Raw genomic sequence first — 16,316 nt, 5'->3', positions numbered from 1 at the left:
TTTTTTGGTTTTTGGTTTTGTTTTGCATTTTTCCCTGGAAAGTTACCAAGGAACTTAGGCCTAACTATAGATGTTTTGGCAGTGTCAAGTCTCACTGTACATTTGTACCCAAGCAGATCTCTCATAGTTGCTTCCTATTTTGTTCTAGCTAAAAACACATGTTTCAGTAGATAAAGAGTGTACTTTTGAATTTCTGGTTCTTGGGCTTTACAAAAGAAGCCTTGGGCCTTGGTGTTTACTGAGAATAGCACCATTGCAACTTGGGTGTTGTCTGTATAACATCTACCATATTTATATCTGTAGACCTTGTATTGTCATTTTACATGATTTCTAATAGCTCTATCACTAAAATAAGCTTAATTATACATATAGTAACTATGGCTATACAGGATTTTCTTTTTATATAGTTATCACAGTGTTCAAGGGCAGCCCTTGTCTTTTATTAATGATGTAGTCAAGATTTGTCCTTCATATTTTTAGCAGGCAAAGACCTTTGTAATGATATAGTGCTTTGAGAACCGTAGGTCCCTTATATTTTGAATAAAATAACAGTAGTAGTAGATGAGAAGGAAGATGAGAGGAAACTTTGCATGCAGGGATATATCTGATACCTTCAGCTATCCTGCAGAGATGCCCAATGTATAAATGAATTCTAGGCCTCCAGGAGGCCATTGGTGCAGTCTAAGTAGCCTTAGCGCATCAACTAATAAATTCGTGAAACTTGCACAGTTTTCGTAGGATGCAGTCCAAGTTTTATACCAGCTTTGATGAAAACTGTCAAAAATAGATTTACATGGTAACAGTAAAATAGCTTAAATACTGAATGTCAGTACTTTAAGCTGTGTGACGCCTTCCATTCTGAGACACTGTTTTAATTTTCTTTTAACTGCCAGCTATCCAGACTTGCTTTCAGTGCTGCTTCAAAATGATTTTTTTTTCTGTAAAGTTAAAATTAAAATAGTTCAGATGTTTCAAAGAACCAATTTGCCATGTTAACAGGCTTTGCATTGCATGCGAAGGGTGTTTTTTATTCTTCCAACTGCTGACAACCCATGGAAGGTTCTCATGGTTTTATGTAATAGAACAAGAAATTAAAATTTATCAGTAAGTCTTGCTTTGTGGCAGGTTGTCTTTTCCTGTTGTTGTGAAAACAACTAAAACTTAGCCAACTTATAAACCTCCGTAAAATCTGTTCATAAATACTTGGAAGAGATCATTAGACTTGGGCAGCTATTTTTTCTTCTTAACAGTTGCTTTAGTGACCGTGCTCTTTTTTCCCTTTTCCCCTTTCCATTCTCTCTCTGTAGTTCACGTGCATAGACCTGTGTGCACATGCTCTGTTGTCACACTCTGGGGCTGAACAGAAATTTTCTGCAAGGGTTTCTTTCAGTTGACAGAAATTCTGGTGCCTTGTGCACAAAAGTAGAGGAAAATTATTACTGGAAGGAAAAGTACAGTAACAATGAAATTAACAGTGAAATCATGTGCTGATCATCAAGGGGTAAAGTGGGAGGCAATCAACTTAGGTTTTACAGAATCACCTTAATTTTCGTATTTTTAACTGTTAGTTGCGTGACTTAAGAGAGCATTGAAGTTTGTGACACTACGAGGGGCTGGAAAGACGGTGCGATTTTCTTAAATGGTAAAAGTGTTTGTAGGCAGTTGCAGATAAGAATGGACCATCTTGGTTAGTGTTTATATAATAAATCATGAACTTGCAGAATGAGAAAGGACTAGAAAGATGCTAGCTATCTGAAGATGAGACTAGAATAGAGATTCTTTCTAAAACGATAGGGATATTCCTGTATCTGTAAGAAGAAAGCCTTATCTGTTTAATATTGTGATTGATATTAATGATAAGTGATAAGAAGTAGCCGATGATAAAATTCTTAAAGTAAACAATGGATGCATGTTATTTCGAAGTAGGTTCCTGAGTTGAGTTGGGAGCAAAGAAAGAAGTTTGTATAAGAAGGAAAAAAAGGCGATTGATATATAGCTCTAGTAATAATTGTTCTTAGTAGCTAAAAATTCTGGAGATGAGAAAACACTCCTATTTTTAAAATATTTTTTTATATTTCTGCTGTACCACATGTTATTTGAAATTTTAACATATTTTGGTATTGTAAGTATATTGGGACTTCTAGCACATACTGTATTTCCTTTAAATATAGGATGCTACTGTGGGGAAGTGCACAGTAAAATGTTTGGTTTACCTTGTTTAATTTTTTAATTTAAACTCCGAGGGAGATAAGAAAAATACTTCTGATATAAGAACAAATGTCAATATGAAAGGTTTTTATAATATTCTGTCGGTGTACAGGGATTGTTCCCTACTAGGGTACTCTTTTTACTTCATGAGTCTCTGTAGAAATCCTTTTTGTAGAAAAAACATTAGCCATAATACAATTTCTGGTTTTTAAATATTTTGCTGCATACTTCTGTCTTTGCCTAATGATACATGAAATTCTTGGGGCGGTGGGGAGAAAGGTAATACCTCTATGGTAGAGGACAGGACATGTAACACTGACTTACATAATGTTGCTCCGTACAGCATTATGGAATACTCAAACTTGCATATGACTGTTGCAACAAATGACTATTGTAGCAGATACTGAAGTCCTCTTTTCTGCAAAGGAGAAAAAACAATATGAAGATATAAATATGTAGACATAAGTTTTGCATCAATGTCTGTATTGCATTTATTATCTGTGTTACTGGTATGCATTTCCCACCATGCTACTATATGAGTATAGGCTTTCTGAATTATTTCATATTATACGAGGAACACTTCTCCAAGCATGCACGTATTAAGCTGTACTGGTATTTTTGCATTTTAATAAAAGTGTCTCTTACCTTCATTCTTTGCTATTGTGCTATTGAATACAAATCCATGTAGGTGTATCAAGGTGTGAAGAAGCACGGCTTTTTGCAGCCACACATGTTGGCAGAGCAGGAAGTGGTTATCACCACATATGATGTCCTCCGCACTGAGCTGAACTATGTGGACATACCCCACAGTAACAGCGAAGATGGGCGCCGCTTCAGGAACCAGAAGCGGTACATGGCCATCCCAAGCCCCTTAGTAGCAGTGGAGTGGTGGAGGATCTGCCTTGATGAAGCACAAATGGTTGAATGCACTACTGCAAAGGTATGACATTTCCAGTCAGGCATTTATTTAACCTGAAAAGGTTTTGACAAGCTTATTGTAAATAATACAATAGACTTCTCTTTCCCACTCTTAACATTCAGTGCACTCAGGTAGTTTGTCCTTGTAGCTTGTTCTTTATAAGGGAATTTTCTGTTGGAGATATTGACTATTAAATGGTTCTGCTGTTAGAATTTTGGCAGACTGTGAAGTATATCCAGCTCAAAAAATATTTAACATAATCTATACTGACAGATTGAAGAACTGGGTCATCATGCTGTGTATGATGTTTGATAGTTTAAAACAAGACACTAGCCTGTTCAGGGACATGGTTCAAAGGCATAGATATGGCCTTTGGGTCTAGAAGTTGAAATAGTCAGCAATGTGTCTGCAAACGCTAGGGTTGCCGTCTGCAGAGAGAGATTATTTTAATTAGTATTCGTCCATCCTTTTTGCCCAAGGCAGGAGGACAAAAATGCTACTTACATAATGCTTATAGACTTTTTTACATAGTTCCTTTTGCTAACTGTTTGCCTTTTGTGAAACCTTAATTGCACTTCATTACTTGCAAGTGGATATGGCTTTTATCAGCTCTCAGCTACCCTCAAATAAGCTCAATAACTTTATACCCATTTTTATAATACGTTGTACCCATGCTGCTTACAGGTCTGCTAATCTTACATACTGAAAAGATGTTTGGACTTCTTAAAAACAAGGTCCATGTGTTTTCAGACTGTGTTCCACTTTTTGTTTTTCCTTTCCTACCATTGGTTCTATCTTCTTTTGCTAGGCTGCTGAAATGGCACTCCGTTTAAGTGGAATAAATCGCTGGTGTGTCAGTGGCACTCCTGTGCAGCGAGGATTAGAAGGTGAGGTTTTATGTAGCAGTGTCATCTGTGGTTTTTCTTGCATTGATATTTAAGCAGTGGTTTGAAGCAGTTAAAATGTCTGCTAATTTTGCTCTGAATTCATTAGGTACTCTGACTTGATAAGCAATAAACCTTCGGCATGTGATGAAAACATCAATAAATCTATCAATATAAAAAAGGTAGAGCTGGAATCTTTTTGTCTCCCTGAGTTAGGCAAATACTTTGGGGAGCAGAGTATGTCAAACAGCTGACTCAAGTCTGTTCTTCAGTTTTCACTTAACAGAGTGGGTAAATATTAACCCCTCTCTCTTGCAGCTGAAGACAGTCTGCTCTGGTTACAGAATCCTTGTAACTGTCGAATACAGCAAACAAAGCTGTATTTGCTTTTTGCGTAGCCCTGCATAAACTGCTGTGGGCATCAACTGTCATGAATATAAATGCTAAAAATCATGGTAAAGCTTTATAAAACTGTTTTTAAGTCCTTATGTAAGGACTTAATGAATTGAGATGTGTGGAGTAGGCAGCTGTATGTTAGCAGGTGTCATTTATGTTGTCTTTTTTGTGAGGTACTCAGTTTCTGTAGACAGACTTCAAACAGAGACAAGAAAAAAAAATCTGACTTCTTTATATCCTTGTGTTCTTTAATGGATTTTGGAATATGCGCTACACATTGAGGTGGTGAGTTTGAAAGTGGATAAATCAGTGTAAGCATTTGTATGTATTTGTGAACAATTGTTCAGATGCCAAACTACTATAGAAGTCAATATTGTAGATTAATTAATTGTGGAAGTGTAGATTAATATTAAGAATATATATAATAGTTGTGAGAATACACAGTTAATAAAGCAAACAATAAAGAAGGATGTGATTGATTTGACTGTCACAATTTACTTGTTCAAGTCCTTATGTACTATAGCATTTATTTAATATGTATCTGAAATGTCATATTGTCCATAAAACATGTTTGCCAGGTGCTCAGGCTATACTGATGCAGCCCTCATCACACAGGGGATGAAAACTTCTGACTAATTTGAATCTGTGCCACCGCTGCTGTAATGAAGTGAGATAGGACTGCTGCGTAAACAGTCTCTTCCTGCATAGAAGAGATTCTTAGGATTTTTCTTGCCCTGGTCTACGATGTATTTGGTGAAATTTTTTTTTGCTCTTGGCTGAGTACCATAATTACCATAAAGCTAACAGAATAAAAAATATAGCCACCAGATCTTTTGAATAACTGTTTTTAAGATACCATCGTATATTCTATTTCTGCGTTGTCCACATGCAGCATTTAAACATGTGCTTCTGTATTTTTCCAATAAGATTTAGAAATAAGCTTAAAGTCAGTATATCCTTAAATTTCATTGCCCAAAATGATGGGTTTCTGAATTGGGCAGAATTAGCAAGCTGTATTCTCTCAATTAGGAAGAAAACAGCAAAAGCGAGTTTTGTTAATTTCTTCTGCGTTGATTGAAAAGTGAAAGTCTTCTGAATTGCAGTCTCTTCTAGTATGGTGGGCAACAGACAGTTGGTGCACAGCAGGCTATGAAGTAATGCTACTGAGCAATATTGTTCTAGAAAAACCTGGCAAACCCAGTTAACCATATGCAATCTTGTAATTTCTGCCTCTTGCCTCTGCTCTGAGCATTGCTCTGTTCTACTAAACCTGAAATTGCAAATAGTTATGTTCCATCAAGTTCAATGAAAATCAACCACTAGCAAAAGGAGAGAACCCCCACCCCACCTTCCCCTACCCAGTCCCCTGCCTCAAATTAGCTATTTTGGTGGGGGAATGACTAGAAAACAAGTGGAAAGGATAATGGCCAGAATGCAATTGCTTTATGCCTGCTAACCTTTGTATGAAAGTTTGGGTTTTTTGGAGGAATATTGTTAAGTATTAAAACACAAACATTGTAGTAAACCACTTTCTTTTCTTGGCAGATCTATATGGATTAGTCCTTTTTCTTGGAGTTGATCCTTACTGGGTCAAACATTGGTGGGACCAACTTTTATATCGACCTTATTGCAGGAAAAATCCCCGGCCTCTCTACAGTCTAATTGCCAAGATAATGTGGAGATCAGCAAAGAAGGATGTGATTGACCAAGTAAATAAGAGCTTTGGGTTTTAAAATTACTGAACAACATTTATCAAAAGCTTTATTTGCAAATTACTTATTTTCTTCTTGTAATTGCAGATTCAAATCCCCCCTCAGACAGAAAATGTACACTGGCTTCACTTTTCTCCTGTGGAGAGACACTTTTATCATCGCCAGCATGAGGTGTGCTGCCAGGATGCGTTGGCAAAACTCAGGAAGATTTCTGACTGGACTCTTAAGCTTAGTAGCCTGGATAGGAGGACTGTGACCTCTATTCTGTACCCTTTGCTGCGGCTGAGGCAGGCCTGCTGTCATCCACAAGCTGTTAGGGGGGAGTTCTTGCCGTTACAGAAAAGGTGAATTTCTGGCACTTCCTAAATGGCTTGCTTTGTCCAGAGCAAAACTATGATTGTCCCTAATGGTGCAAGATCTTCTAGTTCTCAAACCTAATTTTAAGCTTCTTTAGTTAGAAGTGCAACTATGCCACATGAAGCTATCTGACCTCAGAAGCTGAATAGAATGCAGTAGGATGGTAAGGTAGTTTTTGTGTTAAAAGAATGTAGTACTGCGAGGCAAGTTGCTTTCGCAGTAACATTTTAACCTTATGATGCTGATGCCTATCACGGTGTTGCAGGTGGCAGATTGAGTGTAAAACAAAGCAGATTCTTTTTCAGTTTTAAATAAGCCCACTGCTTTTTCTTTGTCTCTTACAAAACTCATGATCGTAAATGAGAACAATGAACAAAATCAGTAAACAATTAAATAATTCTTTAATTTAAATAAAATGTTAATGTGAGGCTGCAGAATTTGTAAGATCCACGCTTGAACAAACTTGAAAGCTGTTCAATTTTTTTTTTTTTTTGCATGCTTTCAAGATCATCTTCATCACGAGTGCCCTGCAAATACCAGTTCGGTCTCAGCCTTTGTTAGACCAAAAGCATGTTGCTAGCACTCTTTGCAAAATGTAGCTGCTACTTTTACAGTCAGTTAGAGATTGGTTGTGAAAGAACAGGCCATTTCCATTCCAGGCTCTCAGAGCATTGTCTGCGTTGTTTTCTTTTTAAATTATGAGTAGGGAAATACTTAAACTTTTCACACTGGCAGTGCTGTTCCTACTGTTTTCTGCTCTTGTTCATCCATTCTATTCAGTCTCTTTCTATCCTTCTATGAAGTTTTGTGTCCTTACTCCTTTAGTAACTGTGGTGGAAAAACTAGCAACAAAAATCAAATCTTTCTTAAAATCATATGTACAAAGAAAAATTGTTTCCCAGCACTATTTATGTAAGCTTTTTTTATGAACCAAGCTTGGCTGCAACAGTGGATGTTCCCAGAACAGAGAGAAAATTTGGCTCATGGCTTTGGTTGTGGGTTGGAGAATAATGGAGAAATTCAGTGCGAGGACTTTGATGAATAAGAGAAATTTACTGAAACAAGGAAGTTGATGCTGGTGCATATGGATGAGAGAAACAGGCCTGCAACAAGAAAGCTGAGTTGGAGCATATTCTATGCTAGATTACTTTTTCCCCCGACCTGTGCAATGAAGGCAGTAAATGAGAACATCTACTCAGCAAAAATATAGCCTTCAAAATGGAGTTTTCTAGGCTTCCCTATTTAAATTGAATAAAACCCCCTTTTTGTCTTATTTGGTAGTCTCAGGCTACGTATCAAATTGTATACTTTATACGTACATCCTTTTGCTTTTATAATTTTTCTTGAAACTCCTGATGGTTTTAAAAATGAAAGGTAAGTAGCAGTGCTAGAAGTATCAGAGTATGAGCAGCAGGTGCTGAGTGTATTTGCCAGTATTACCTCTGCAGAATTCAGCTAGTTATGAGCAGCAATTATATTGATTTCAGGCCTGCTTTAGTGTAACACTGTGGTGTAAACTCAAGGAACAGTTTCTGCAAATGGAACAGTGTTGCAAGGAGGGTAAAATAAAGGCCTAGTCAAGGATACCCCTCCAGCATACCTTGGGCTGAGACAACACAAGAGTTACATCACCTCTTACTCTACTCCAGAGCAGTAAACACCAAATAGTAAATGCTTCTCCTGAAGGTGAATGAAGTCGAAGAGTAGATTTTCAGGGAGGGGTGTAGTGTCTGGTCTCACCACAGCAACTGGTCACAGAAACAGCCTCAGGTCAGCTGTTTTAGACTGCTGTTGCAGTTTAGTCTCCTGTCTATTCACATCAGTCTCCTTTCTGCCAGGGTTCTTTGTCCCTTGGCCTTACCCCAAGCTATCCTTTGTGCTTCTTTCTTTCTCTTTTCTCATCTCTGTTCTTGCTTCTCACTCTTACCTCTCCATTTCCTGTATTTTCCTGTTCAGCTAATTATCTTCTGACTAAATTCTTCTCGTGAATTACAAATATTAAAAACAAATGTAGAAAAGGAAGTTTAAAATGATACTTGCTAATCTTCAATGTTCTCATTTCACACATTTTCCTCTTTAGCTTGACACCTCATCTGTTTTGCATGTTTAGATTGGTAGCAGAGGGGAGAAATGCAGTCTTTCATAGCCGTTTTCATTTGAACAGCTTCTAGCAAAATGAGGTCTATTTTTGCTTGTTTCCAGTTCACCACTGTGAGAGAAGGAGCAAAATATTTTGTCCTGTGAAGGATTATTTTACCTAGTTCTAATTTTCCTCTTGCTTCTTATTTCTCTCTATTTTTAGGAGATGTCAACCTCTTGATATGCTCAAGTTAGGTAGCATAAAGCTCTAGCTGCAAGAAAAGCTGATGGTTGGGTTTTTTTAATAAGTAAATAAATCTCAAAAACATTTTCACAGTATGTTGGAGTCATGTAACAATCTTTCATGCTGCACAGCGTAACAGTTTTACTTTTTTAGTATTGTGGTTTTGTTTCAAATTTGAGCCATTTAATCTCCATTTCAGCACCATGACCATGGAGGAATTGCTTACATCTCTGCAGAAGAAATGTCGAACAGAGTGTGAGGAAGCTCACCGACAGCTGGTGTGTGCTCTTAATGGCTTAGCTGGTATCCATATCATTAAAGGTAAGACTGGATGGCTATAGCATGTTATTTACTCCTTTTGATAGGCTAATTATGGTTAAAATGGCACCATGTAAAAACAGTGGCTCTTTTGAATTCAGGGAAAAAGCCATAATGAAATCCTGGGAAACTAGAGTGGCTTGTTACAGTGTTTGTAACAGAAAACAACATTCATTCTAGATGAGGGAGAAAAGAACAGGTGTAGTTTGGTGAATCTTTGAGATGTCTTAGACTATTTCTGGAATTTTTGTTTTATATTCTCTCTGAAGTCTACCATCTATGTTTACTGGGAGGATAAAATGTCATACTTGTGTAATTGTACTTAACCTGCTTTTGTTTTACCAGTACTGCTTTTCTGGGCTTCCTTTGTGTCCCCTGCCACACAAACTGCTATGCTGACTCTGAAATCTGTTTGCTGCTGCCTGCTATACAACTGTGTCGATATACGTTTTATTTGAAGAGGGGAAAAAAGCTTTGGATCGGGAACAAAAAATAATTATATTAGTCTTAAATGTTCCACTAAACAAAGTAATAATAAATTAAAATGACTTAGTCATGAATATGAAAGAAAACCGTCTTTGCCAATTAGCAAATCTGCTTGAATTTTTTCAGCTTGTGTTAAAGTCTTGCTTCAAAAAGGAGAGCAAGCAAACTGCCTGTTCTGCTACTTGCCTTAAAGAAAGATTACTTTCAGATTCTATTTAGTCTGTAGTTCATAGGTTTGAAATACTTCGTTGTGATGGCAAAATTAACAAAATTTTTCAGGTAGAATTAAATTCTTAAAGATTTCTGTACGATTACATACTTTTAAAATACACTAGTAGCAAAAATTAAGTTTGGCCTTTTTCGAAAAGCAAATTGGTGAAAGTCGCATCTGGTGAGAAACAAAGCAGGACTGAGGCAGTCCTGCTTTCAGCATTACTGTTATACTCAGTCGTTTTTATCAGCAAGGAGGAAGTGCACCTTATGTTCAAGTAAAACCACTAATTTATTGTTAGTATAGTTGAACTCTTACAAGTTGAATTGTTATTAGTCCAGATGTAATGGTTACAGGTGAAAAACTAAGAATCATCACGCTTACTTGTTTCTACTGTTTGTCCTGCTTTTATGTTCACCTTTCTGCTGCCTCTCTGGGTCCTGAGGTCAATGGTTTCATACTGGTGGTGGCAGTGCTATGGCTGGTTGTCTCCACCTGGAGCTCTTCATTGGGAGGAATGTTTGTGTTGATGGTTTCTTCTTTCTCCCTGAAGGATCCAATGAGGGTCGTTTTATGTTTGCTAGCACACCTTTCTCTTTCTTCATGGGTCTGCAGTTCCACCTTAACACCATGCTTAGTGTACATGATACGTTTTATGAATGTTACATACTATTTCTTTGTTCTCTTTGCCCCTAAAACCAGTTTTGTCCAGCTCTAGGTCTGCATTTCTTTGACTATGGGTGAGTTGTTTACAGCCATGGCTTCCTTGTTTGCTGCCAAGCCCGTGCACCATCTCTTAGCATCCCATGGCTGTACTCCTCTACACTGCATCCTGTATCTCTTACTTTCCAAGGCCTCTGCTGTTGTTACCGGTCCTGTATTTCTCTACACTACATCATGGTGTTAGCTGTAAATATGTCATTCTGTGTAGAGTAACTGCTTGTTACTGTTACCTACATAAAGCTGTGATTGTGCCACACAAAGATAAACAAGAGTTTTAAAAAAATTAGCCATAGACAGCTAGTGAATTAGAGAAATTGCTGTCACAGCAAAGCCAAGTAAGACGTCTAGGCAGGTCAGAAAAAATTCAAAGGGCGCCTGACAAGTCTCAAGCTTGAGGCCTTGCAAAATCAGCACATAGCTTTTGTCCTGTTACTAGTAATGAGAATAGTATATTGCAGGACTACTCCCTTACAACTGGCAACTGTTTCAAAGTAAGAATCTTGTTGAAATAGTTGTTTACGCTTCAAGATAGGTAGGAAGATGGGTTTTTTTACCCTGTTATCTGTCTTTAATTTCATGTCCCTGTACTTCTCTGTGTTTGAAGAGTCTTCTTAGACTATCGCTGGCTAAATAATTTTCCATAAGTTGAGAAAATAAAGCAAAAATGGATTAGTTTGGGGGCTTTTTTTGCTGATTTTCCATATGCAGCTTAAATTTTGTATTTCTTAAATTTATAGAATCTATTTTCTGAGAAGCGATTGTGATGTTAGGAGCTTACATCAGTAGTTATACTCGCTGCATGTATTTAATCATTTCTGCATTTTTGAAGTATGACACAACCTTCATTGCTTTCACTGGAAAGTGAATCATGTATTTGCAGTGCAAATTTAGTAATACATCACTGTGGTGAGATGTAGATGATGTTTATTTAGTGCAACATGTGAGATTTTTTTGAACTTAAGCAACTGTGAATACATATTTTAAGATCAAGAAGTCTACAGATCTTGGAGTCACAAGAGATATGTAATTTGGAAACTGCTTTTGTCTTTGTAAAATATAATACTCCCTGTCTTTTAACAGTTGGGTTTTTGGGAGGGCACTGGGTGGAAGAATGAATAGGGAAGATTTGCTTAAATACAAGCAAATATTGTACGGCCTCTCTGAAGCCATCTTAGTACGCTACGAGTGATGGCCTCTCCTGGCTGTTTGTACATTTAAAAACCAGTGTAATATGCATATGTTTTTGTTACTGTTTTTTAATTCAGGAGAATATGCATTGGCTGCAGAGCTGTACAGAGAAGTGTTACGATCATCTGAAGAGCACAAAGAAAAGCTCAAAACAGATTCCTTGCAAGTGAGTGAGCATTCAAATGTAAAGAGATGTAGTTAAGAACTGGAATGCTTTAGTTTTAATTTGACAGGTCAGTCTTTTCTTCCTCCCAGTGGTGTGCTGAATGACTCTTCCAGCTTGCTGTTATTATTACAAACTTTAGATAGGAATCTGTCCAGTGACCTTCACATTTCCTTTTTTTTTAAAAAAAAAACCTACTGTATTTCTAGAAACTTTTCCTTGTGAGTCTTCATGATATCCCAGAAACAGTGCATGATCTCCACCTGCTGTTGTGTGATAAACTTAACAAGCTGAATTCCTAGACTTGTATCTACCCACTGTGACTGCCCACGTTAGTGGTACTATATTGCATGCTGCAAATACAGGATGCTGTGTTTGCATCGAGAATAATACTAACGTGCTAAATGATAGAGAATAATGAAATTGTTGCACTGCAGAGGATGTTCTCTGAAAGGGCATCAAAACATCAAAAAGGATCAAAGTGAATTTTCCCTTCAAGAAATATATTAATATGCTTTGAATACTGTGTTTAAAATATTAATATATTCTCCTGATTAAAAAAACCCAGTGGTTCTCTAAAATCTTTATATTTCAAGAAATATCAGTTCTAAATTGACCAAAATTCTCTTAAGTGTAACAAGATATGTAAAATGTTAAAGTCAGATAAATAAGAGGTGATCAGTTGTCTATTTCTTTACTTTGCTTTCTTCACTAACTTATTCTTTTACTATCTTGCATGAGGTCATCTGATGGCTTTGTTTGTTTCTTTGATCCTTCCTTCTCCTTTGTGACTTCCCAGAAGCATTTTTTGCTTAGCGTAGCCATATCAGCATGAACTTGTTAAGCTACTCATAACAAGATATTAATTAAGCTGTTTTACTGGTTTATGCAAGCCAATAAAGCAATTTTCTTTCTCAAAATATACACTGCCTAATATTGCCTTTGTGTAATAAAACACTTCTGAGTACTTCCCAGTTGTGTACGCTTAGCTCTATAAGATGTTGACAAACCACTGCTGGCCAGTGTCCCTCAGTGGCTGAGGTTTTAACAGGGCAGAAGTTAAGTGAATCCAGGAGGTGAGAACAACCTCAGCATCATGAACTTGTGCCCTTAGTGTGAGTTTGTGGGATGTATGCAGGCAGCATAACATTAGGGGTCTGGTTTGAGATATGTGGAGTGAGCCTAGGGAAGAGTAATAGGGTTGCCTTATATTAACAATCAAGTTTATTTCCCTTAAAAATAAAAAAAAAAAAGGTCACTTTTTATTCAGTCATCATTAATTTCAGAAAAATTAAAAATATGAAAAATTGTTGAAGATTTCGAGAGCTGTTTTTTTCCCCTATACTTTATTTTGCTTCAGACAGACTAGGCGAATTGTCTCCTTCTAATATTCTGAAAGATATTACAACAGAATTTGGTCTTAGATAAATATCTTGTTTTCCATAATAATCAGGGGCTATTTTAATTAGGTGGCTGAGTACAGGACAGAATCTGATGACTTGGTGTCACGCTTGCCTGCTGATTTACTTTTATGGTGTTGAAGAAGGTCTTTTTAATGTTTCATTTCCTACCTCAGTAAAATGAGGAAAAGAATGTTTGCTTTCTTTATAAGATGCTTCCAGATTAACAGAGAAAAAAATAAAGCTAATTTAAAATGAATACTAATTTCTTTCTGTATGTTTTCATTGCTGTTTAAACTCTTCCTGTCACAGATATTGCAATGTATTTTTTCATGATTACTGTTGACTTTGTGCATATTTAGAGACTTCATTCTACTCACAACTTGATGGAATTGTTGGCAAAGCACCCAGGAATTCCCCCAACTTTACGTGATAGCCAACTTGCAGAAGAGGTAAACATTGTTCATTTTTATATAAATGTATTTTGAAGAGCACTATTTTTTTCAATATTTTCTCTAACTAAAGAAATAACATTAAACAGCTTTCAGGTTTACTATGTGCATAATTATCTTGATAGTAGCAAACAAAGGAAGATTTAAACACACCCTAGAATGCACAAAGTAAAGGTATCTAATGAAATCAGAATGTAATTGTGAAAGATGCATATGTGTGTACACGTTACTTGTAAAAAAAGTTATTAGTTTATCAGTTTTTAAAATATCACATAAACTGGTGTTGATCTTATTGTGGAGAGACCTGCATACCAAGAGAGGTTTTCACTGTCAGAAGTAACATTAATGAAAAAATTATATCTGATGCATCTAAAAATAATGAAATTTAAACCTTTCTTGTTATTTCATGGACAAGTTTTATATGTAGGTAAGTTAAATTGTCCTGTTCTCAGATTGTTCTAAAATCTTTTTGTTTACTTATTCAGCACAATATATTTTAATGTACAGAGAATAAGAATTATGAGTTAAATTCCAGTTCCTTTTTGTAATACAGTGTATTCCTATTGTGTTGTATGGGTGTGTCCAGAAGCGAAATTGCATAGTTAGCACTTTGTTTGTCTTAAATTATTTTTGGGCTAGATTCTAGAGGAAAAAAATAATGCTAAATATTGCTTACGAATGAAAGTGGGTAGCATGTAAGCAGCTAGCCATTTTAAAACATTAAGGCAGCTGGAGAGTTTTTTACATTTTCAATTATTCCTCATAAATATGAGTTGTGCATAATTTAAAGTCTTATTTCCATGCAGGCAGAACAACTTCGACAGCATTATATGAGTAAATCCAATGCAGAAGTTGCAGAAGCCCATCAGGCCTTGCAGCCAGTTCTTCAGACCATTCGAGAGCTCCAGAGAAAGGCAGGTTCCTCTTACATGTATTTAGTCTTTTAATTTTGAGGTTTTCTTAAATATTTTCATCTGTTTATCCAGAACTCCAGCCATTTATTATCTCTAGCAGTTCTAGAGACAATAAACACTTTGGCAGTGTGTACATGCACATTGTCAACACACACACGCAGAGCCCCAAAACATATTCCGTGTTCCCCACATGAAGAGGCACACAATACTTGATGAACAGATGACTGAAAATAGAAATACATGGTGGCATGATTCTAGTAAAATTTAACACCATGCTTGATTTTTATATTAACTGTGTTTCACTTGTAACTTGGGTAAATAAGTTTTATAGGGTTTGGTGTTTGTTACTTTCGAATGAACTGTTCTTTGACATGCATTTAGTCATTATGCTTAAGGCTTAATTGTGTTTAGTCAATATGATGATTGAGTTTTCATGGGAAGGTGCAAACCCTTAATGAATTGGTGAACACTTGAGATGAAAGGCTGCTTGTCATTTGCATGATTCTAAAGAAATAATGAAGAAATGAGGCAAATGGCCCATGAGGAAGTAAACTTCTGTATCTGCTTTCACCTTTTAAAATTACAAGGTCACTTCAGTGGTGTTCTATTGGTTTCCCAGAGACCTTGCTTTCTATGATTAAATGATCCTTTTGTCTCTTTTTGAGAGGGAGAGAGGAAGGAGAAACTTGGAGATTACAATATCTCTGTGGCTATGCTGTGTAAATGGCCTCAGTGAATCTAACTCTACTGAAGCAATTTGAAGCAGTAGAACTAGGTGGGAATGTAGAAAATTTCTTAATCCTTTATTCACTTACACAGGAAAGGGGATATTTTTCAAACATAGTCGTCTTCCTCTTTCCATGGAATTTACCAGTCTGTGTTTGTGTGGTCTAAAGAGCAGTGTAAATCTTTGCTGCAATGAGTAAATTGGTTGTTTGTTGAATGTTCATGGATAAATCTGTTCTTTTGCGTACAGATACATTCAGGTTCTCCTTGGTGGTTGGATGTCATCCAGACAGCAATACAATATGCCATCGATGAGGAGCTTGTTCAACGTGTGCAAAATGAAATAACGTGCAACTACAAACAGCAAACTAATAAACTCTCCATGGCAGAGAAGTAAGAGAATAGCTAAAATAGGCTAATGAATACAGTTAAGTCTGCTCACGTCCTCTTATCAATTTGTGCTAACAGTTGCAATTAAATAGCAGGAATTTTTGCTTCAGAGCATCTGGGCTGCAATTAAGTTCCAAAAACAGTCCCTCCAAAAGCATAACTAGATAGAAGACTTGGAAAGAAAAGCAGGAGAACTACAGTTTTCTCCTAGACAAGCTTTCTTTAAAATGTTCCTTCTTATTATCTACTGTGGTTTTGCAGTCTTCTGTACTCATGCAACTGCTGAGCAAGAAAGATTCAAAGTTTATTGCATTAAAATTGAGTAACCTCTAAAAGAAATTGACTTGCTTAAATGGCAAGTAGACAGACAATAACAGAAAATCATTGTACAGTAGAGTAAAATAGCATCACTGTTTTTCTGAGCAAAGAATTTCGGTTTAGATTTATGTTAGAGGCAACAGTACCACTGTTGTTGTGTACAGTTATAGAATGACAGATTGGAAGGGATGTCTGGAGATTGATCACCTAGACTGACTTCTAGACAAT

General features: G+C 36.5%; 1 protein-coding gene across 1 annotated transcript in view; it reads left to right on the top strand.

Moving 5' to 3' along the window:
- The window catches only part of SHPRH (SNF2 histone linker PHD RING helicase), a 50,279-nt gene that overhangs the window by 13,008 nt on the left and 20,955 nt on the right, over positions 1 to 16,316 (top strand). Inside the window, exons 10-18 of the mRNA XM_082047300.1 lie at positions 2,897 to 3,148; positions 3,936 to 4,014; positions 5,953 to 6,116; positions 6,207 to 6,463; positions 8,999 to 9,120; positions 11,803 to 11,891; positions 13,651 to 13,740; positions 14,547 to 14,654; positions 15,631 to 15,773. Of these exons, the coding sequence (XP_081903426.1) occupies positions 2,897 to 3,148; positions 3,936 to 4,014; positions 5,953 to 6,116; positions 6,207 to 6,463; positions 8,999 to 9,120; positions 11,803 to 11,891; positions 13,651 to 13,740; positions 14,547 to 14,654; positions 15,631 to 15,773 (1,304 nt within the window). The remainder of the gene's footprint in view (positions 1 to 2,896; positions 3,149 to 3,935; positions 4,015 to 5,952; positions 6,117 to 6,206; positions 6,464 to 8,998; positions 9,121 to 11,802; positions 11,892 to 13,650; positions 13,741 to 14,546; positions 14,655 to 15,630; positions 15,774 to 16,316) is intronic.

This window comes from Streptopelia decaocto (assembly GCF_964273445.1).
Source record: "Streptopelia decaocto genome assembly, chromosome: 3".
Taxonomy (NCBI): Eukaryota; Metazoa; Chordata; class Aves; order Columbiformes; family Columbidae; genus Streptopelia; species Streptopelia decaocto.
Note: the sequence above shows the minus strand (reverse complement) of the source record. Positions and strands in the feature narration are given on the sequence as shown.